This window comes from Copadichromis virginalis, linkage group LG7 (assembly GCF_057382275.1).
Source record: "Copadichromis virginalis isolate Kocher_CV1m ecotype Utaka linkage group LG7, C_Virginalis_male_GT1.1, whole genome shotgun sequence".
In the NCBI taxonomy this organism is placed as follows: domain Eukaryota; kingdom Metazoa; phylum Chordata; class Actinopteri; order Cichliformes; family Cichlidae; genus Copadichromis; species Copadichromis virginalis.
Window position 1 is genome coordinate 37,052,884 of NC_140624.1, and position 24,847 is coordinate 37,077,730.

The 24,847-nt window shown below is 38.6% G+C and overlaps 1 protein-coding gene across 1 annotated transcript in view; it reads right to left on the reverse strand.

The window, feature by feature from the left end:
• Positions 1–375: 375 nt before the first annotated feature.
• The window catches only part of LOC146705560 (putative flavin-containing monoamine oxidase A), a 65,343-nt gene continuing 40,871 nt past the window's right edge, over positions 376–24,847 (reverse strand). Inside the window, exons 9-12 of the mRNA XM_085463269.1 lie at positions 20,035–20,193; positions 17,905–17,991; positions 9,469–9,569; positions 376–1,897 (exon numbers count right to left, since the gene is read on the reverse strand). Of these exons, the coding sequence (XP_085319395.1) occupies positions 1,552–1,897; positions 9,469–9,569; positions 17,905–17,991; positions 20,035–20,193 (693 nt within the window). The 3' untranslated portion in view covers positions 376–1,551. The remainder of the gene's footprint in view (positions 1,898–9,468; positions 9,570–17,904; positions 17,992–20,034; positions 20,194–24,847) is intronic.

Below are 24,847 nucleotides of genomic sequence, written 5' to 3' on the forward strand. Positions count from 1 at the left end.
GCTGATGCTTGTTTTAAAAATCTGAGCCATTTTTGAGGCTCATGTTTCACTTATGTTGCACATATTCATTCAACACAATAGTTTGGCCAACTATTTTCTACTTAGTACTCATGATATCCCAATGGGAATGGGGATGGGAATGCATTTATCATTAAAATCAAGACCTGGATTTCAACTAATGATTTAAAAAATAGCAACCGACGAGGCAAGCTGCCATTCTCCCAGATGGTACATTACTGCATGTGTGCCTTGAGCTGGCAATGGCATATATCATAATAAGGTACCTCTGAGAGCAATGAGGAGTTCTAAAATAGTACAGTCCACTATACGTATTACAGACGACTCATAGAAAAATGTACATAAGCATCTTTTTGCATTTTATACTGAATTTATTCAGAACTTACTTACACGAGAACCATTGCACTGATTTCAGCTCATTTGACTCTCAACAAAAAATGGGTCAGTAATCAAATGCTACAAATAATCAAACATGTTCAGAAATGTTAGGACACTGGCCTTGATTCAGCCTGGGCTGGCTTAAGTGAAACCAGGGAGAACAAGCAGTTGATTCAGTGCAAGCTAGTGATAACAAAGACAAATGGAAAGCCATGGCGCCAAAGGAGTCACAGACTACCGTACAGTGATTAGTGGGCATTTGAGATTCTCTCTAGAGGAGACATTGGAAGTGACAAAAATCCTTTCAATCGACTGTGCAATCAAGTGATAGCGATTAAATCACCTTCTCTTGGATATGTCCATTGTGTGACTGGTTCATCCATCTTACGCTCGTTCATCTTTTGATGGTTTTGTGAGTCAAAAAACATGCTTGTGGAATAGCTTCAAACCTTTCATCCAGATGTTATGGCTTTGTGTGAGACCTCAAAAGGCATACACTGTAAAGGCTTGATTTTCTCATGACAAACTGGTTTTAACTGCAGTGCAGACCTTTTTTCCCCTCCTATTTATATAAATAGTTTCTTTTGAGTTTTCTTAGCTATTTTTCCCAAAGGCTCTACCACATATATCTGTATTCACCAGTCACTTCATTAGTTACATCTTGCAAGCAAAAGTAGAGTACATGTAAAGGTCCTGCATTCTGGTCCTAATGTCATAAGCACAACCTTATGACTTTAGGGGGGGCATTTGGTTGTTGTTGTTTTTGTAGTCACTGCTAGTGAAAATAATTTAGATTCCAGCAAAACCTGTAGCTTTTTACCCGTCAGCCATAAAAGGCTGATGGGGTTTTGCTGTCACCTTGCCCGGCTGGCAGGCGGGCACTGTGGAAGCTTGTTAATGCAATAACTCGAGAAGGAGACCATTCAAATTGATACCCCAGGTGCAACTACTAAAAACCTTGAATGGAGTTCCAATTTCAGTGGTCTGACCTCAAGATCAGAGGTCTGAGGTCAAGTTTTTTGAAAATCTTGTGAAAACTTTTTGAAATTGATATCATTGGTTGCTGCCAATATATCCTTCATCTTGTTTTAAATTTATTTATTTTATTTATTGCTTTTGTTTAAATGTACTCTTGGTTTACAGGGTTTTTTGTTATCACAGCAGAAGGTTGTGCTTGATTGGTGAAAAGGCATTTGTGAAGTACTCTTTGATCTTTAATACTGTATTTTGATGCTGAGCCAGCAGAAGAACGGCTCCTATTGTCAGTGTTGCTATAACCACAGATTTGCTTGTAGGCAGGTACATGAGTTTGGATGATGGTCTTTGCTTAGAAGCACTCTTGACATTTTGAATGCGCTGCAATTCTTCCTGCTCCTCTGTGGTCAGAGTCATGTGGGACACTTCAGCCAGCACCTCCAGAGCAGCTCTCTGACCAGCTTGCACCGCTCCGTCCATGTATCCACACCACTGGGTGGCTGTCTCTGTTCCTGCCCAATGTATCCTGTAAATCAAGAAATTTAGTGATTCATATACGAATACACACAAAGTTCAGTGTTTCCTTGCCCTTGTCAATACATGATAGTAATGTATTTATGATGTCTTAAGAAATAATAATACATATGATGGTGTTGACTGATAAGATTTCCTCTCACAAACAGATACAATTTAAGATTCACCCATAAAACAAATCTCTCCTGGCTTAGATGGTCTATGTCTCTGTGCACTGAAATCTCCCACTAACAAATTAGATTAGGTCTGTTCAACGCTGTAGGGCTTGCTGTAGGATAGTATTGAAGAACTGTCTGGAAGGTCTGGAAAACCAAACATGAGCTCCTAAACAAGCATAATAGCACGTAACGTTTCCTGACCTGACCCTGTAATTGAGATTCTGCAGAAACTAAACATGCAATGCAGATTGGGATGGGTGTCATGGCTTGGTGCTTTTGGATGATAGTCTATCTGTGCTTAGCCGAGTCAATTGTTTCTATTTTTTCGAGAGGTAATTTTTGTCATTTTTTTTGTGCACTGAACTGAATTGTGCACCTCCTTGAGAATTTATTTCAGTAAATAATTACCTCTAAAGGGTGCTTACTGCATTGGCTGATTCAAATTAGCAGTTGGAGTTGGGCCATTTTATACACACTGTTGTTTTTCACCAGAAGAGGTAGTGACAAAATGACTATTAGGGCATCTACAGTCATTTCTGTCTGCTTGGTTCTTAATTGCAACAACAATTTTTAGTCGTAATTACGATCAACAACTGCACACTGATCATTTGATACCAGTTAGGATCAGAAATATATGGGGCAATCAAACTTTCAGAATTTTGCCTCTGCATATCTTTACAGTAGATTTTAGCTCATAGAATCAAAATGTGACTGAAGTGCAGGCTTTCAGAGGGGTTTAACAAAAGCATTGCATTAGTTGTTTGGGAATTACAGCTATATAATGTCTACTACTTTTTCAGAGGTACAAAAGTAATTGGACAATGACTGTTTCGAATAACTGGGTGAAAATCCAGTAAAGTCAAAGACTGTCTAGAACCCATCGGGATCACCAATGTCCGTCCTTGTTATTCCCTGTCAGGCCTTTACTGTAGCTGTCTTTGGTTTCTGCTTGTTTGTGGGCATCTCTGACTTCAGTTTTGTCTTTGATATGTGGAAAACATGCTGTGTCAGATTGAGATCAGGTTTTTGACTTGGTTGTTGGTTGTACTATGCTTTGGGTCATTATCTGAGCACAGCGGAGAGTAGCTGTCAACACATCAAATTTCATCCTTCTACTTCTATCAGCAGTTAAAACGTCAATAAATACTAGTGCCAGTGGCTGCCTTCCTGTTCTTGACTGTAACCAGTTTGTACCTTGTTGCAAACTCTCTGTGTTTATATTTATGAAGGTCTCTCTTGGTAATACAGGTTGACAAAGTCAAGCAAGAGTTCTCAATGTGGCTAAATTTTGTAAAGGCATTTTTACTAACCAAGGAAATTATTCTGCATTTTAGTCATCGTCGGTGAGCAAACAAAAGTAAGTTCAACACTAATTAATTATTCTTGAAATAACAAAGGACCAGGCCTTGTCGTGCTGTGAAATTCCTTTTCAGTCAATTGTATATTTTTTTAAGTGCTTTAACATGTTGGACTATTTACAAAACTGGCTCTAATTATGCAATATTTGTATTAAACTCCTTAAATTAAAAGTAAAAAAAGCTTGCACTTGAATCACGCCCTGATTGAGTTAAAATCCACTGTGGAGTTGTACAGAGGCAAAACTATAAAAACTGTGTCATTGTCCAAATATTTATGGACGTATCTGTAAATTATCCACCTGTTTGCGGATATATAGGTAGCAACTGGACATATCCCTTAACCTCATTGCCTCCCTGTGTCTGTTGACTATGTATTTTTTGCCAGCAGTCTCTTTGATGTTTGCGTTTGCACACCTTACGCAGATGATGGTTAATTTGATTTTTTTTTTAACACAACGCTCAGTCTTACTGGAATCTAACACCAATAAAATGTAGGATCATTTTTGCTTTCACTGGACAAATCCCCTTTTGAGGATGGCATGTTTTAGAGATTTGTAGCTTTTTATTCACAGCTTTCTACACTATAGGTACTTCAACATACTATTAGATATGATGAGGGTTTTTTATGTGGATGATTTTTTTTCTTTGGGATATAATATGTTTTTGTACCACGTTTTGGTGACCTGATGGAGTCACTCACAGCCTCTCCAGGTTAAAGAGAGACAATCTTCCGGGTGGTTCAAGTGCCCTACAGCAAGTAAGAGTGCCAGTCCATTATGTAGTAACTGTTGTCCTATTGTTTTATATTATCTATGAAAAAAAAAACTATTTGCCTCCTCAGTGGGAGTGAATCTGAATGACCTGCGGTCAGAGGTGGGTTATCTAAGGTTTCATATGGCAACCATGCATTTAATTTGGTACATATGATTGGTTCTTTTGTTCTCATACAATTTTTTTTTTCTTTGTTTGTGGCTACCCACAAAAAGGGAAAAACCATATGCCACAATAAGACGTATAAACCAATCACGTTGGTTAAAAATGATGCCAGTCTAACTCAGTTTTGATACTTAGAAGCTATTGCTTACACCACCACAATGATTGTGTGCAGTTACATGTTTTAGGCCATCAATTGCATTTTAATACTGAATTAAATTAAATAAATAAATTTATCGAGTTATGTATGTATTAACTTACTAAGGGGCATGCAGTTTTTTCCCTTGGATAATGAAACAGAAAACTTGCATTTACCTGAGTTACCTTTATCTAATATTAAAATCAGTTTGATCTAAAGCTTGTAAATGTGACAAATATGCAAAAAAAATAAAAATAAAATAGGAATAATGATACAGGAGCATGGTGGTTACCTCCTTGCATGTGATAACTGTGTTAGAGGAAATCAAGCCAGTTGAAGTTATGAGTTTAATGTGTGTGAATAATGGGTGTGCTGATTTACCCCCCCCCCCCCCGGCTTTTTAAAATTTGTTCATTTGCACTGGGTTCCACATTATTGGCCTTTGCACACACTTTATGAACCGCTGATCTAGACTACTTTAATTATGTTTGTCCAGTTCAACATAACCTCACCTAACTGGTTTTAAGGTTCTTCTGAAACTACAGCAGCCACCAATTTTCACTGATCAATGCAACTGAGAAGGGCTTCACCTCAGCTGACCTACTGGCAAATATGCTTGATGAATTTCTGTTGTCTGAACAATAGTGTTTGATGTCTTTGCAACAAACAGTCTTTACTCTCTATTCACACTATGGCTATTTGTGGATTTCATGGGCTATGTCGATGAAATCCACAAATAGATGTGAACACTGAATTGAACAACTAAAATACCATTCAGCAAAGGTGCTAAAAGAATAGAGCGTAATCAGGAGTAAACAGAGGGTCAATGTGTGGCAAAGCTGCAGTGTGAATGTACACTCAACAAAAATATAAACGCAACACCTTTGTTACTGCTCCCATTCCCCATGGGATGGACGTAGAGACCTAAAATTCATTCCAGATACACAATATAACCATCCCTCCCAAACAGTGGTCACAAATCAGTCCAAATGTGTGGTAGTGGGCATATCTGCTATATTTAGATAATCCATCCCACCTCACAGGTGTGCCACATCAGGATGCTGATCTGACATCATGAGTAGTGCACAGGTGTACCTCAGACTGCCCACAACAAAAGGCCACCCTGGAATGTGCAGTTTTGTCTCACAGCAAAATGCCACAGATGCCACAAGCAATGAGGGAGCGTGCAATTGGCATGCTGACAGCAGGAATGTCAACCAGATCTGTCGCCCGTGCATTGAATGTTGATTTCTCAACCATAAGCCGTCTCCACAGGCGTTTCAGAGAATATGGCAGCACATCCAACCGGCCTCACAACCGCAGACCTCGTGTAACCACACCAGCCCAGGACCTCCACATCCAGCAGGTTCACCTCCAAGATCGTCTGAGACCAGCCACCCAGACAGCTGCTGGAACAATTGGTTTGCACAACCAAACAATTTCTGCACAAACTGTCAGAAACCGTCTCAGGGACGCTCAACTGCATGCCCGTCGTCCTCATCGGGGTCTTGACCTGACTCCAGCTCGTCGCCGTAACAGACTTGTGTGGGCAAATGCTCACATTCGATGGCGTCTGGCACGTTGGAGAGGTGTGCGCTTCACGGATGAATCATGGTTCACATTGTTCAGGGCAGATGGCAGCTGAGAATGTCCCAGTTCTTGCATGGCCAGCATACTCACCGGACATGTCACCCATTGAGCATGTTCGGGATGTGCTTGACCGGCGTATACGACAGCGTGTACCAGTTCCCACGAATATCCAACAACCTCGCACAGCCATTGAAGTGGAGTGGACCAACATTCCACAGGCCACAATTGACAATCTGATAGACTCCATGCGACGATGTGTTGCACTGCATGAGGCAAATGGTGGTCACACCAGATACTGACCGGTTCTGGGTCCCCAGACCCCCAATAGCGCAAAAAACTGCACATTCCAGGGTGGCCTTTTGTTGTGGGCAGTCTGAGGTACACCTGTGCACTACTCATGATGTCAGATCAGCATCCTGATGTGGCACACCTGTGAGGTGGGATGGATTATCTCAATATGGCAGATGTGCCCACTACCACACATTTGGACTGATTTGTGACCACTGTTTGGGAGGGATGGTTATATTGTGTATCTGGAATGAATTTTAGGTCTCTACGTCCATCCCATGGGGAATGGGAGCAGTAACAAAGGTGTTGCGTTTATATTTTTGTTGAGTGTAATAAGGATTTTGACTGTTTAGTCCAGCCCAATAGGCAACTTCAACAACAGCAGAATTTCTAAGACTTTAAGACCCAAGTCTGAGATGTCAGAGAGCTTGGTAATGAGCTGGTAATGCTGAGTCTGTCTCTCACAACACGCAACTGCCTAAGCTTAGAGGTAAAGTTTAGCTTTCCAGACTGTATGTTTGGAAGTACCAGACATCACCTCAACTATAGGATAATTGACTGCAGCATATGATTACACACTTGCTTGAGGGGTACTCTGTAATGGATTTATGCAGCAGTGATTCATATCATTGAGATATAGGATACATGATAATGAAAAAGGAAAGCAATATATCCAGTAAGAATAAAAAAAAAAAAATCAAACATGCAGAAGTGGTGGAGAGGGAAATCAATCAACTCGGCCATTACAGTGGCATGCATAGCAGGTGGCAGTAAACAGTATAATGAGCCGCAGCATTATGATGAAAAGAACGAGAGCTTGTCAAATTAAAACGTCTGCATTTTGGCCCTGATTGAACTTGATTGGTGTCTTGTTTAAATGGGTGATTAAATGATAAGAAGTAAGTGAAACCGTTCAGCTGACAGCCGTCATAACTGTAGCGCTCTTTCAAAATAAAGGAAATGTTTTGTGAGCTTAAATGTGTGTGGGATGTAAAAGTAGTGGTATAAAAGTCAGTCATATAACACAGGTGCGGCTGGATATGCACAAGTATAACATTTATACAGTCTCTAAAACTGGGAATGATGAAGTCAACTAGGATTTTAAAATTGATACCAACTAAAGCAACTAATCGTCTCAGACAAGTTTGAACCCCGGGTGACCTTGGCCTCAATGTCATGGTCAAAGTTGAAGTTTTCTAAAAATCTTGTGACCACAATAAATCGAGAACAAGGTGACGTGGGTTTTTAAATTCATCCCATACATGCAGTCGCCTGTGTGAGTTCGAAACCTTTGATCTTGAGATCAACTTTTCTGAAAACACTCCTGAGGCTGAGGGGTAGAACTGGTGGCCAGTATCTTTTGTTTTTTTGTTTTTTTTTTCTCAGCCATTTAAAGTGGGGGTGCCTTGCATGTTTTCAGCACTCCTACTGTGCAGTGTTTCCTAGTCATATATCAGTGTTCCTTGATTATGGCAAAATCAAGATTCAGAAATTCAGAAGGATAAGTTTTGCTTAAAGAATGTATTTGTTTTCAAAGAAAATGTAATTTATTGTAAACCATGTAAATACATAAAGAATCAGTAATGAAGTGGTTCCCCTGAAGGTTTGCTTGTGGAAAATCTGTCATGACTTAATTTTCCTTTGCATTATTTTAGCTTGAGCTAACCACCTGTAAACAGTAAGAAAGTTCAGGCCTTAACTACTGGAACAGGGACTCATACTGGTATTTCAGAATGAGGCTGCTGCTGTTAAGACAGACTTAGATGGGACTCACAGACTAATCATGAACTGACTGAATAGATGCAGACTTTAACATAGATCCGATGGAGAGTGATAGCTCTGTAAGTTGTTAGAATTCAGTGATACAATGATGCAAGCCCCGGGAATTATATTAAACATATAATCAAATTAGTGTAAACCAAGCAAGCTACTTTTAGTTGCTCCTTTTTCACAAAGGGGCACAACAGTGCTTGTTTTGGATTTGACATATTATCCCAGATGTTTCCTCCCTTGGTAAAAAACAGAGATCTTTTGTTTAAACTACGTATTTATATTTATACTAAAGAATTAATCTTTCTTTAAACAAAATGCTAACTTGGTGTAAAACCTACTGAGGTCAGTTTATTCATATGTCTTGGTTTTTCCTCACACCTCACATACCCTGTTCTCTGCTCTCAAACATCCTCCATGCTGTCTATTCAAGCGTATTATTAACCTAGAATAATTAGTCAGTGTGTGAAGTGTAAAAATCACATTGTCAGTATAAAGATACAGACCATGTCAAATCCCATAATGGGACACTAGCTAAATTTTTTGCACTGGTAAATACATTACCTTGGAAGCACCAGCAGCATTTTTGTCCACCAGTCTTGGGTTTGTCTTCATTACATGTGCTAGATTTGTGTCAAGGTTACAGTATGCCCTTGAGAATCAATTTCCTATATGGGGTAGGGATGTGGCTGAGAGCTACCATCACCTTTCTGCTGTTTCAGTCACGTTATGTAATGAGCTTCCTCTGCTCCCCACGGACTTGATGTCATTATGGAAATGCATTACCTGGATCCCCCCCCCCCCCCCCCCCCCATCTCTCTCGCTCTCTCTCGCGCTCTTTCGCTCTCTCTCTCTCTCGCTCTCTCTCGTTTTTCAGCTTTGTGCATCTCTGAAGAGGCCATTAGAAATGGATTATAGGGCATTTTCCCATGAGAACACCCCTCCTGATGACCTCTTGCCATTTCTTTAGAACTGGACTACTATGTATCATTAAAGATGTAATCACTCCCACGACTCATGTCAATGATCTGTACGCACTGGGTGCTAGTGAGTAATACCTAGTTGGCAGGGAGAATAGACCTATTTTTTGTTGTATAAAAATAGTATAAACATTCAGCAAATATTCTCAGTATCTCTCATCCTGTCACCTTCTGTACTATGTTAACATTTACAACTGTGAATTCTATAACTCCACACGTTTAGCCATTGAAAACATTAATATTAATCTTGTGTGGATACAAATACAGATGGACGATGAGTTATTTTAATGTAAGGGAGAATAAGTATTGTAATTCACTGGTATATATGCCATTAGTAAGGTGTTTACCTGCCAAAAGGCTTCCTCAGGCTAGGGTGGTAATATGTTAGCAAACCTGGTGCCATGACATTAACTGGACAGCCACCACTGTAGTCCTCCTTGGCCCAATCCTGTAGGAGAAAATGGATTTAATTATATTTTTCAGTATTGTTTCACATCACATGACTTGATTTCATAGTAGTCATAATATTTTTGACAATTTATGAGGACATAACCATGGACCATGGAAAACACCATGGACTACTCCTTGACATTCCTGTATAGTATGCTAAATAAGCTGTTATTAGTTTAATGTTTGCAGGCTGCCTAAATCCGTAAAACTCGTATTACAATCATTCAATATTAAACATTTTAGTGTGAAAACTTAAATATATAATGATTCTCAGGCGGGGACCAAAAAGACATAATAACAGTTTTGATTATACAGAATTTGACTCTTTTTAAGCCCCAGTGAGGCCTAAAGTACAAAATGTAGCATCTAATTTTCCTTTGGAAAATGTTAACTATATTGAATTATTTGTTGAGGAAAATGTGTAATACTAATTAATACCAGTGATGGGAATAATGGCATTACAAGTAACGGCGTTACTTTTTTCAGTAACGAGTAATCTAACTAATTACTATTCCTATCGTTACAACGCCGTTACCGTTACTAACAAGAAAATGCGGTCTGTTACTACTTTTCAACAAACAGACGGTTGAAGTTGTGTTCAGCTTACCGCATCTTATATCAGTTGTACGGAAGTAGCTGTAAGTAATCTGGATGCTACAGCTTTAAGCAGCTGCGCGCTCCCGCGGACGATAATCACGATCACTTTCTAGCACAACACCTGGAGCTAAGGGGGCAAAACAATTGCATGAGTGCTGCTGTTTGACTGAGGAAGAATAAAGTAGTCGTGGTAAGCCAATCACATGTCCACTTTAAGATGACAAAGCAACAAGGTGAGTCATGATAAACAATATATACACGTGTTTTTTCCTCAATAGTTTCGTCACGTTTACTGTCTAAGGACAGCGCTAGCAAGCACTCTCTGCTTATGAGCAAACAACAACAAAAAACAGAAAGTTTTAGGAGTGACGGAGAGAGAGAGAAAGAAAGACAGCAGAAAAAGAGAGAGAGCGAGTTTTGTGGTGTGAGAGATTTGTGAAGTTTAGCGTGTTTGGAGTGTGTAGTTAATGTGTTGTCTTGTGTAGTTAGTGTGTAGTGTTGTGTAGTTAATGTGTTGTCTTGTGTAGTTAGTGTGTAGTGTTGTGGATAGTTTTGTGCTGTTTGTCAGAACAATGAGGCGACTGCTGTCTCCAGGTAGAAAAAGGAGTGATACACCTGCTGCTGTCAGACCTGCAGGTATCAGGCTGTGATGTTCTCCTTTATAGTGAACAGAAATTATTTTTTTGGAGTGGCACAAATAATTTGTGTGGCATCTTATTGATGCAAAACAGCTGATTGTTCTGTAAATAGTTTGAAATGGTTATTTTAAAAAATCAAGGTAAAAGGTAAATGGCTGCAAATAACTTTGTTGTTTGCAAAACTTGTGCATAGGATTTTAAAATTGACAATTTATATTTGCATTTAAAGTTATGAAATATGATTCATTAAACATGTTTGTGGTTGTTACAGTAAAAAATATAACTTTTTCTACTCTGATTTTATGTTTTTTGTCTGATTTTAGATCAATTGTGTTAATGCAGTCAAAATGAAAACATAACTGTAAATTCAGAAACGTGAGGTTGTGGTGAAAAGAATGATACCAAACTAGGCAAAGTAAATAGTTTTTAAAGGTAAAATGTGGAGGGAAAATCAAAAGTAGTTAAAAATGGCCAATTATACCCTGGACCCCAGAGGGTTAAACCATTTTTTTAAAAGTAACGCAATAGTTACTTTTCAAGTAATTAATTACTTTTAGAATATTGTAACTCAGTTACTTCTCTGAAGAAGTGACTAGTAACTATAATTAATTACTTTTTCAAAGTAACTTGCCCAACACTGACTAATACTAATCATCCAACACCTTGAATCTGCACACAGGAAAACTAATCTTTCAACTTGCACCTCCTAGGATGTCATCCAGTTAAAGAAGAGTAAGGATGCCTTCATGACAACACATTTAAATAACACCTTAGAAAGGACAACTAAATATAAACATAGAAATAAAAATGTTAAGGACTTATCAGTCACTATCCAAAGTTCTGTGCAGATTTACTTATTCTCTTCTTTTAAACTTAACATTCTTTCTAAGATGGATTATTAAGTACCAGATTAAATTTCTCTGTTCCTTTAATGTCTAGAAAGTCCGTCACACTGCTTAACCCAGAGTGCAGAGAAAATTTCTGGTGTATATTCTCTGTTTAGCCCTCACTCATTACAGGACTGATGTTCTCAACAAGTCCTGTGGATTATTCAGTGACTTTAAGATCGTGCCATATATTTTCTGTCTCCGCAGCTGCTGGTGAAGTGAATAAATTATCAGCCTTGTATCTGGCCTGTATTCCTTTACAGGCCATAAATGAATGTGCTACGTCATGTAATACAGCTGAGCTATTTGGTTTATGTTTGACACATTTTTAGGATGATAGGCAGATTAAAATTAAAATATCTTTCAAAGTTTATTGCATGTACATTGTTGTTATGCAGGACTGTAGAAGATGTAGTATCTCGTGTGCAAAATGGGTGATTGTGCCCCATTTGGAGACCCAGCCTAAATTCAGCATGCTTGCCTTCCAGTGACTTATTTATTCAGGTTCTGCTTATTTTGACATCATGTTTTTAAAGCAGCCACCTAAAGTCTGCCATTGAACTTTCAAAATGTGACCTTTTTTTAGTGTGTCCCTAGGGGCTGTCACAAGTCAAGAATTACCTTTTTTATGAGCCTTATATAGAGTCACCACTATACTTTTTGATTCTATCCTGGCTTTCGTCCTCATTATTCTGGCGGCTGATGACACAGTCATGTTAATTGTTTGTGTATGTTCTTCATTGTGGTGTTTTTTGTCCGTCCGTCCATCTGTCTAGAGCAGGGGTAGGCAACCTTTCTGATGGCGAGTGCCATTTAAAATTTCCTCAGAAGTCAGTGTGCCACATGATTGCATTAGCAATGAATTTAATAACGCTCTATATGAACAGTTACACACTATATAGAACCACTTTATAGAATTATATTTGTTCGCAGATGTTGGCAGCTATCAGTAAATAGTTATCAGCTATTTTGAAACAAAAAAAGACTTTTTATCCATAACAGTAAATGAACTGTACAACAGAAAATACAAATGCTATTTATGGTCTCCTCACAAGAATGATAAGAAAAATAAACTAAGCCAATATGGCATGTCTGTTAATACAGAGACACAGGTCTCCAAGTGTCCAGCATTCAGATGGCTGCCTGAGGACACTCATGTGAGAGAAAATCTGATCACACAGATATGTAGAGCCAAATACTGTCAATAAGGCCTCTGCAATGTTCTGAAGACAGTTAAACTTGTCAGGTAGTGATGTCCAGCAGGTGAAAATGAAAGCTCCATGAACACGCACAGCTGTGGATTCTAGCTGCTTCGATGTTGCATTAACTGGCATTAACCCAGCCAGTTAATGCGAGAAAAACCCAGCTGCTCATTAAAGCTTTCTGGTTTGATCAGAAAATAAAACATTGATTCTTCCTACTATTATTTCAGATGAACAGAATGGCTTTATTAAAGGCCGCCAGCTGTTCTTTAATGTCCGCACGCTTTTGAATGTCATTCTTTCCCAACACTCAACCACTAATCCAGAAGTAGTTATCTCACTTGATGCTGAGAAAGCTTTCGATCGTGTAGAGTGGAGCTTTCTCTTTGCGGTCTTGCAAAGATTTGGTTTCAAGGACAGATTCATTTCATGGATTCGACTGTTGTACAGGGCACCCCAAGCCAGTGTCTATACAAATGGTGTTTCCTCTGGCTACTTCTCATTGTCACGCGGGACGAGACAGGGTTGCCCCCTGTCCCCCCTACTTTTTGCTATTGTAATTGAACCCCTATCTGTAGCTTTGAAGGCCCTTCCTCATTTTCGTGGTATTTCCCGGTCAGGCCTTGACGTAAAATTGTCTTTATATGCAGATGACCTGCTTCTATATGTTTCTGATCCCTTATCTAGCATACCATCGATTGTGTCTCTACTAAACAAGTTCGGCTCTCTGTCAGGTTACAAAATAAATCTTCTTAAAAGTGAATGTTTCCCCATAAATTCTTTAAGTCTTACACTTAAACAATCTGACATTCCTTTTAGACTTAGCCCTGCTGGCTTTAAATATTTGGGAGTTAACATGACTCGTACTTTGTCTTCTCTATACTCTTCCAATTTCTCCCCTTTAATGACTCAAATTCAATCAGATTTTCAGAGATGGAAATCGCTACCTTTGTCCCTAATTGGTCGGATCAATGCTGTAAAGATGAACATTTTGCCTCGATTGTTATTTCTGTTTCAGAGTATTCCTATATTTTTACCTAAAGCTTTTTTCAAAAAGTTAGACCAGCTAGTTACATCGTTTTTGTGGGGAGGGAAACACCCCAGGGTGAGGAAATCATTATTACAGAGACTGACATTTGATGGTGGTCTTGCCTTGCCTAACTTTTTATTTTACTATTGGTCCTCTCATGTTCACAAATTGACCCATTGGCTTGAATCTCAAGACCTGCTGTGGTGCAAACTGGAACGCCTGTCGTGCACTTCCTCATCCTTAGAAGCTTTATTATTCTCTCCACTACCACTTAAGCCTTCTCATTTCACCCAAAATCCCGTGGTACAGTCTAGTCTAAGGGTCTGGTCACAATTCAGGAGTCATTTTAAGTACATCTCTGCATCAGTACACATGCCCATCACGCAGAACCATCTGTTTACTCCTGGCCTCATTGATGGTACCTATGTACAGTGGAAGCGTCATGGTATTAATACATTTAAGGATCTCTATAAAGATGGCACTTTCTTAACTTTTTTAGACCTGTGTTCAGAAACAAATCTTCCGGCTACCAATCTATTCCGTTATTTTCAGGCACGGCATTGCACTTCTGCTCTCTTCCCCTCCTACCCTCTTCTCCCAAATGTCCAACCATGGGAGGAATTCTTATCCCTTAAACCCAATAAGAAGTCAATTATATCTTTAATATATAAACAACTTATGGATTTAAATGTCCATTCCGTTGCTAAAATTAGGGGGGCTTGGGAGCAGGAGTTAGGAATAATTTTTTCGGATCAGCAATGGGAGAAAGCAGTATCCAATGTCCGTTATAGTACGTCCTGTGCCAGGTTACAACTCATCCAGTTCAAGGTGTTGTACAGGGTTTACTATTCAAAGTCTCGTCTGTCTGAGATTTACCCACAAGTGATGGATCAGTGTGAGAGATGTCATGCCACCCCATGTGACCTAGGCCATATGTTCTTTCTGTGCCCAAGACTCCATGGCTTCTGGAGTCAGTATTCAGTTATTCTTTCCAAAGCTCTTGGGACCCAAATCTGCATGGACCCTTTTCTAGCTGTTTTTGGGCTTCCAGTCAACACTGGTCTAACCGACCCTACACACTTCAAAATATTAGCCTTTACATCACTTTTGGCTAGACGTTGCATCTTACTCCTTTGGAAATCTTCAAAGCCACCTTCAGTTTCTTTTTGGTTTAGAGATGTGATGTCATCTCTTAAATTGCAAAAGATAGGCCTTGTGGCGAAGGGCAAATACAAAGAATTTTATTCTATCTGGGGCCCCTTCGTGGACTATTGCAAGTCATTAAACGCTCTACCAGCTGATTAATATCATGTCTCTTCCCCCCCCCCCCCCCCCTTTTTTTTTTTTTTTCCCCCTTTTGGGGTTTGTGTTTGTTTTGGGTTTCTTATTAGGTTTGGTTTTGTTTGTTTACTTAAGCGTGTGTGTAGGTGTGCCTGTGTGTGTGTGTGTGTTATTGTGTCTGTTCATGTAAGAAAAACTAAAAAATATGTGAGGGGAACAGATTGTGTTGTCATTGTAAACTACTGTACACTTGTCTCTCAATAAAAATATTAAAAAAAAAAAAAAAAAAAAAAAAAAAAAAAAAAAAAAAGAAAATAAAACATTGGTCCATACACCTGAAAGTCCCAAAAATGCATTGTGTCTCGAGTCTACGGATGTATCCGTGTATTTCCGTGGTGCTGATGCTGTGCTGAGCGGAAAGCTCCTGAAGCTTTTGAAGTGTCGGAATGTGGAAAGCTAACAATGTCCCTCTCACCGGTAGGTGAGTTAGTAAGTAAGTTATTTTTTTTAGCCAATTACAAGTTGAATCTGGTAGTTGGGGCTGTTAGCTAAGATATCGTCAACTAATGCGTCTATGCGAGCTGATTTGCAATGTGCACCGCTGGCCCGGCCATTTATTTTTTACCCTCTCAGATTAATTCACTGCGTGTCGTGCCCAGGGCTGGACAAAAAAACAGCCCAGGCATTTTGACTACAGACCGGCCCACCAGGTATTAAAGCCATAAAGCCTTTGAATGAAAACAAACGCTGTCTTGTTGGTATATGTATGATTTCTATACATTTTACATAAGATGAAAACTTTGGTTGTAAGCTTCAGATAATTATTTAAGAACAGCCAGACATTTTAAATGAGAATGAGAAAGTATTTCTTTGTGCCCCCCTTTCCCTGTTAATGCCCTACCTGCCCCCCTGGCAAAACTTTGCTAGACCCGCCCCTGCACAGTTACCAGCTGTCAGCTACTTAGAAAATGATATTGGTGTTATTTGTCTCTCAGAAACAGTTCATAACTTCCCTTCAACTCATCCATGTCACCTAAAAGGTAAACCTGTTTCTCCATCACCTGTTCAGCTCTGATGATTCAGTAAGGACATCTCCTGGTTTCATCTTCATGTTTCCCTCTCACCACATATCCAAACCGATATCATGACCAGCAGCTTTTACAGCTGTGGCTCCAGCAAACATCAGCTGATACTAGAAATTAATATTAAATACATTCTAACAACAGCTGATCAAGCTTAAACGTGCTGCTGTTGTTTAGCGCGACATCCGGCGGTTTCCTCTTTCTGGCGCAAAGTGGGCGATAAACAAACAAGAGAGCCGATCAGCTGATCATTGATCAGTTTCATGATTAAAGTAGCAACAGGAGAGAATGAGAGGAGAAGAAGAGGCAGCTGTGCAGCGTAACGACAGAATAACTCCACCTTTGTGTCTTTTTCCATCCTAGCTGAAGTCCGGGACAAACTGTGTTCCTTCTCAGCTCAACACGAAACACGTAATATTTTCTCTGAATGTGGGACGATTCCGTCTTTTTACGGGGCGGTTGGCAACTCTACTAACTAACCTTATGAATAAAACAAAGTTCACTATCAGTAACATAGTAGCACCCACCCAGCTGTATAGAAACTCTGTCATGCTAGCTAGTACGCAGTACGAGTTATTGTAACTGACTCTAAAAAAACAGAACAACGAAAATAAACTCCACCTAAACTTGGTTCATATCTGACCCACATAGACTGCAGGTCATAACTTCTTACCTGAAGTTCAGTTCACCTGACACTCGGACCGCCCCGTCTCGGGTCTCTCCTCCTCCTGCCTCCCCTCTCCCTCATCCACCTGCCAGCCTCCACCACTTGTTAATTTTACTGAATCTGTGGAAGCTCCGCCATAGCCACCACCAAACAACTGAGTTATTTTTACACACCGGCCAGCATCTGGCCAATCCACAAGCTTTCATTGTTTATACCGTTACAAAAAAAAAAAAAAAAAAAAAATCATCGGGCCACCGATGGCTAGTCCAGCTATGGTCGTGCCATCAGTTAACCCTTCGCATGCCAAGTGTGGCACGCGTGCCTAGGGTTGTCGAGCCCTGGTCTAGATTGATAGAGATATGGTGTTCTAAAGTAAATCAAAGCTAAGATAGCACTAGCCATAAGATAATTTGCCTATTATGGTGGTATTGCCATCAACTTAAGTGTAATCCACTGGTTTTTCATTTCCTAAGGTGCTGGGAGTTCAGGTTTCTTGTATTTGCTCATGCAGTCAATAAAAGAGCAAACCATGCTGTGCTTGTGCCTGAGATGTTTTAAAAGCGGAGTAATCAGAAGCAGTACTATCAGGAAAATAAGAATAACAGAATGCAGCAGCTACTCATTTGGAATTTAAAAAGGCAGGTCTGTTAACAGAACTTGTCCACTTTCCACACTAGAAAGGGATGCAAATTTGGAGGGTTTTAGACACAATTTATGGTTTGTGGAAATGATTCTAGACTCACTGTGAAACCCCAGTGAAGTCTAAAATAACTTTTAATTTAAGCATTTTTTCCCCCTAATATAATACAAAAACTTTATACCTTAAGAATACAAACCAGAAAACTGCAAAGTGAGTGAGAGAGATGGGATCCATTTTGGCACTGTACAAAACCACCTTAAACTAAAAATATTGTTTTATTTCACCAGACATTTGGCACTTAGCACTTACTTTTTCTTCATAATGCATGAAAGATGCAGCCTCAGGACCTAGATATTTGACCAGACTGGAAAGCACAGCGTTTTTCCTTTCTCCAACCTGTAAACAGAAAACAGAAACAGAAATGTGTGTTGTAACTTGGCACTTTCTCTAACTCAAGACTGTAACAACATGCTTTGTGCTAAAGTATGAATGTATTGTCTAGAAATCACCAAGTTGGACAAAAGAAGTAAAGAATTTGTGCAACTCATTCTCACAGTTGTATTAGCACACATGATGAGCAGCTGAGGCCTGGTAACAAAAGGAGATCCAATAACTTAAACTCTGATTGTGTTATAGAGATTCTAGGAAAATAATTAAAGCCAAACACATCATGTTTTTGAGTGTTTCTGAAAGTGATCTATTACAGTAAATGTATGTAAATCAAACACAGATGATTTCCTACAAATGTTTTTATTTGTAGTTTTTTTATGTTTCCTAATAAAATAATAAATAATACATTATTTTTTTGTGTGTCACAACAGTCACGGATTTGTCTTTTACACTCTGACCGACTCTTCTAACATCAGCCTGTCATTCTGTTTGAGTTTCTCTGTAAAACCAAACAAGAATGGCCTCCTATTACATAAAACATGAGCTGAGCAATAATATTTATAATTCAGGAACGTTGTAGTTAATTCTAATTTACTTATTTATATTTATTTATTTATAAAGACTTGAGTTCAACGAAGGTGAATGAAGTGTCAAGTTAATTTTGGAGTCATCCCATTTGCTCCAATAAACGGTAAAGTTTACACTATTTTTATGTGCGATCTTCAATCTCTTGTATTTCTGCATTGGGAATGTTAGCATACTACAAAAAAACAGGCAAAGAAAGAGCATCCAAGTGAACATTTAAACAAATTTAAAACTGCAACAATAGAAAGCCAGCAAAGTGCAAGAGACCTGAAAATGGAAAAGAAATACAGAAAAAAAACAAAAAACCAAAAACACATAAAATACATAAAATAATAACAAATTCATACTTTGTAACAGCACATACTGTGCGTAATTGCATGCCTGATGCCACGTCTACTCACATATACCACCATAGTTTGAGGATTTTTCTTTCTTTTGTGGGGGATGTGGAGTTTAATTATTTAGCATCCTACACAGAATAAAGCAGCATAGTGATAGTTACTCAAGAGCTTTAGCCAGTCAGGATGACTTAGATGGCAAAAACAACTGTAGAGATGGGGCTGAATGTATTTATATTTTTATGTAAAGGGAAACACTGCTACCTGTATGTATGTATGTATGTATGTATGTATGTATGTCTCTATGAATATAGAAGGAAAGCGTGTAGGCTGTGTGCAAAAAGCATGTTGCAAACCTCATACACATGCTTAAAGGCATATAAAGCCTGCATTCGTCCTATACCAAAGCTATTGCTGAAAAGAATTCAAAGGAATTTAAAGGATTAAGACAAGACTTGTACAATTCCAAATAATTTTAAATGCTCTTTGTTAAGAAATAACAGATTGGTTGGCCAATAACATGAACAACCACGCATCTTAAATTTTAGTTAAGTCATTCTCTATTTTTGTGGGTTGTCTTTTACAACTTAAATCTTAAACTTAAACCTGGTAACAGTAATTATAAACACCTTCCCTTTATTTCTAAACACTTAACAAGCAAAAAATACCCACTGTCTATTTTTAGGAATGCTCTTAGTCTTCTTTCTACCATACAGGTAAAAAAATCACTTCTGTCTGTTATTCACTTAAGTTGCAGTTACTGAAAGCTTGCATCAGTACCCCACAATTCTCAGTCTAAAGGCAGTGCTTTATCTGCACTCGGGTGATGAGCAATCTTGAGTGCATTTTTAAAATGCTGCCACTGAACAATATCATTTTGAGAATGCATTCTATGTGGCTTTTTTTCTCTAATGCAAACAAGACTTAACCCTAAATATACCCATGATTGTGGAGCTCTTTAGTTTATATCTACTAGCAATGGACATCCAAGAAAAAGCAAATGATCCTGATGGTGGAGGAGTATGCAAGTTTCTGCTTATTAAAACATGTTGAAAATACTGTCATGTTTAAATGACATGTGCATAGAAAGTTACTTAAAAGCCTCTCTACAGCATTTTTCCATTACCTCTTTTGATTCCCAATGAGAAGCCTGCTGGCCAGCAATGAACCCTACCAGAGCAGCATTACCAAAAGGGCTGGTGGCATCAAAGGTTACACAGAATGGACACTCGGTGGAGGACCCTGCCACTATTTCCCCAGAAAAGCCCTTCTCCCTCCAAAAAGCCTGCGAAGAAATACAAACATTCTTAGCATCATCAATAATGGCAACACTTTAATACTGAAACGAGCTACAAACCATTTGCATACAGTCATTCCTTGATTACACGTTGGGGAAATGTCATTAAATTTTGACTGGATTAATTTGAAGGTTTGGCAAAAAAAAAAACCAACAAACTGCTTTGTCAAGAAAAGTTGTTTAAGCTAAAACAGAGGGGAGCTACCATAGATCTGTCTGAAAACAATAACGAATACCTTCTGTGCTTCATGATTAACCTCCTAAGACCTGAACTCTTCCACGGCATGCATTTTTAATTTCTCTTTGATATTTGGGCTGATTGGGACCTGATAAATATAAAAACAAAGAATTACCTGATTTTTTTTTTTACCTAATTTTTGTTTCTGAGAAAAATGAGAGCTACATATGAGGATATTCATTTGAAATTTCGATAGAACAGTAGCAGTATAATGTCCTGGTTAGTGGATATCAGGCCCTTGTAGAGCAAAATTGAGTATTTTGTTCTAAATAACCCAAAAAATGTGATGTCCACATATGTGGACGCCAGGTCCTAGGAGGTAAAAGTGATAATGTCAGGAGGAAAAATAGTCTTTTGTGCTCACATTTCCCTCAATGTCTTCAAATTTGAAGATAAATCAACAGAACCTTGTATTGACAACTTTTAGTTACTCAAAGTTGTCAGTAGGATATTGGAACTTCTTTACACATCCAAATGTGAAATATTAAATTAAAGGAAAACAGTAAAGAAGCACAGTGCACAATGTGGTTAGCACTGTTGCCTCATAGCAAAAAAAGTCCCAAGTCTAAATCCTCCACCTGGCTGGGGCCTTTCTGTGTGGAGTTCCCATGTTCTAGACGTGTTTGCATGAGCTCTCTCCGGGTACTCTGGCTTTCTCCCACAGTCCAAAGACAAACAGTTAGTGGGGTTAGGTTAACTGGTGATTCTAAATTGCCCATTAGTGTGAATGGTTGTCTGTCTCTGTGGTAGCCCTGCAATCCTGCAGGGCTTGCACAATCCACCAGGGCTAGCAGGATTGTGCTAGATAAGGATAAGTGGATGGATGGATAGAGAGAATACCCTTCATGAAATCAGGATGGTTTACTGTAGAGCTGTTCGATATAACGATATATATCGGATGACGATATAAAAACGTCTATCGTTTCATTTTACACTACCGTTTGTTTCATGGTGTCGCAAAATAAACTGTTTACGGCAATATTTTTTCATCGTTTTGATGGTCACTGTAGTGGCTATATTAATTTCTTAAAGTTCTCTCTTTCTCTTATATTTAATATAACCACACTACGGACGGACAAGCGCTTGTTTTTATGCGTTGTCGTTAGCAACAACACTAAAACCACCGCGTGTTTATGTTCCACATAAACCTTTCACAATAAAGCTCAAGATCCTGTTTAGACTTTTCAAAATAAACTGAATCACGTGAAAGAGCAGATTAATTACAGATGACAATTAAAAAAGAGCCGTCAGGTGCTAAAAAATAAACCTTAGAGTCAAACGTTAGAACAGGCTTTTCCCTGCAGCACGCCGTGTAATAAATACTCACAAAGAAAACGGCGGCCGTTACAACCTATGTCTAAAAATTTATAGTTTCATGCATCAGTAAAACACTCGACTCCAGGTACACGACGCCCAGCTGGAAACACTTCACGCAACTTGAGCTTTACAGAGAATGTTACATTTTTGTGATTTATATCGTTATCGGGACAATAGATGTTTTAATATCGGGATATGAGATTTTGGTCATATCGCACAGCCCTAGTTTACTGAGCACTTACTTTGTACCATACTGATACGCTGTTCACACAACACCTTAGTAATAAGGTTGAGGTCCTGTGTTGGCCACTCAGTTACTGAATACCTGACCTGACCTGAAGTTACCTGACCAACTTCTTTAAAAATTTGTGTATAATTTTTGAACTTTTGGTTATTATCTGGTTTCACTTTAGAATGATGTTAAACCATAGTAGTTGGGACCAACCACCTCTTTCAGCATCTGTGTATTTATTCTACATCTCACAGCTGTTTTTCTTTTGGTTCAGACATCTCAAACACAGACTGTTTGTTCATAGCACATTTTCCAATGTTTCTCTGTCCAGGTTTTGTGTCCCTTTGCCCATGTTGATCTTTTGGGCCAATATCAGGAGTGGCTTTTTTCTTTGCATCTCTACCCCTTTTGAGACTGTTATCGAAACCTAAGCTGAAGCTCCAGACATGCAACTACACTAGGGAACAAAAAGCGGTGCTTCTTTAATCGGCAATTACCATTACTGGCAAAGGCTTTTTATAATGATCAATCAGCCTTAAATTAGGTAACACATCACTGGATGGGCCTCTGTATAGTACATCTATGTAGTTATTTTATAAAGGAAAATCCCTGATTTGTGGTGATTAAATATTAAATTGATTCCTCATTAAATTTCTTTCAAAAACAACAGATCCAAAACCTGTCAGTAATTGTGGGTTTTATTTTGTTTTTTTAAGAAATGTGTGCTCAATATAAATATACAGTCTGTGACAGCTTTGTTTTACTGAACAATATTATAATATTAGTAATATTATAAAGTATAATATGTCGTAGCTAATGCAAATTACATGTTCATGTGTAACTATAATTTTATTTTCATATATTGGAGTGTTGGTAATTTGAATACATTTCATGTATGTGAAGACCATCCTGTGGCAGTAAAATAGCATGAGATGTACAAATGTAATACAAATGCTTCATAAAATTATAATCATTTGGCTCTGTCACACACACTAAGTGTTGCTTTCTGGCAATCTCATAGCCTCATGTAATAATAAGTAACTTTAATGTTCTTACAGCACAGGCTTTTGGAAAGTAGGGACTTTTTTGAACCTGCATCAAATAACACTTAAACTTTTTATTTTAAGAATTTATTCACTTTGTGACATGGGGAATTTTATAAGAAAACATAATATGACCACTGCTACTAGCAGCATTGTATCACAAATTATGGTATTACTAATGCTACTATGTATTCTGCATTTACATTTGTATAAGCATGGGCTGTCACATTTACATCCACATGAATTTAAATGTGTGATGAGTCATCTTTTTATGCTGTTTCTCTCTAACATTGTGATCAGTGTCATTGTATAATGGCAACTGTGATTCTGAAAGCATATTTCTGGATCTTGCTTTGAATTTGTATTCTCTCTTTTAATTATTTCCATTGTATTTTTGCTCAAAATAAATAATGACTTTGCTTAATACATGATTACTGGAGACTTGGTTTCAATTACAGTTTCCTTTTTGGATCTTGATTAGTTATTCACTGCTAAGAACCCCAACAACCACCCACAAAAAGGCTAAATAGATTTCAACCAAAATGTGCTTACATTGTGATTGAAATTAAGCTTTTATTTTTTATATTTGATATTTTTTATGTTTTATATACTTTATGACAAATTCATCTATTATCTACACAGGGCATATCAACTCTCCCAGGCTAATTCAAATGCTAAACGAGCATCCAATATGCTGTTTAAGTTCACATTATTTCCTATTCTAGAAACAATCCAAAGAGAAAGCAGATTCTGGCAAGACAAATGCACTATATTGCCAAAAGCCTTCACAGATGCACAAAACTGAACTGGAGTAACATCCCTTTTTTAATCCATAGGGTTTAATCTTTGATGTGTGCTGGCCTTTGGAACTATATCAGCTTTAACTCTTCTGAGAAGGATTTTCACAAGGCTTATGAGTAGGGATGGGTACCGGCATCCGGTGCGTTCTGACATAAACGGTAGTAACCAGACCGAAAAGCAGCGCACATTTCTGTGCTTTATTTCGGTGCTTTTTTTTCCTGAGATGTCACACACTTTGGATTCCAGCCAATCATTTTACCTTTGCGAGCGTAGTAGGCAGGCCCAGGTACGTACGTTCTTTTAGAGCAGAAATACAGATTAAAAACGCCCAAGGCGAACCGGTCAAAAGTCTGGCTGTACTTCACAGCAAAAGATGCAAACTCAGCAGCCTGCAACAAGTGCTTTAAGGTGATACTGTGCAAAGGAGGTAACACCTTGAATCTGATGAAACACCTGGCGACGCATAGCGTTTTTTTTTTTAAAAGCCGAGAAATGCACCGTATTTGATAGCTTGCTGCGAGACCTCACACCAAGCACATCTACTCCGGGTGGGTTGCCTGTTATCGGTCCCGGAGTTTGCAACATCCCCCAAAAACCCAAAGAGGAGAGTCCTGGCCCCTAGCCCTGCCAGTGTAGCAGAAATGATGACGGGTGATGATGGCAGCAGCAGCCGTTCTTCTCTGCGTGAGTAGCTTAATGTTGTCCATGTGTAATTTATGTTGAGTAGGCTAACCACGTTATTACATTAATGCACGTAAGGTGAACTAGCAAACACCTCGTAGTTACATGCGGCTGTCTTCTTGTTTGATGGCAGATACTCCCTTCACCCTGGCCAAAAAAGCTAAAATGACCAAAGAAACAGTGGAAAACAGTTAAACATGAGAGGTTTTTGGATAGTTTTTTTCCCCCCATTGTTTAAACACTGCTTCCAGCCAAGAGTGATACCATAAATCCCCTATAGCTGCAGAAAAGGCTAACATTGTTATCTTTTTACAAAAAAACAGCTGAACA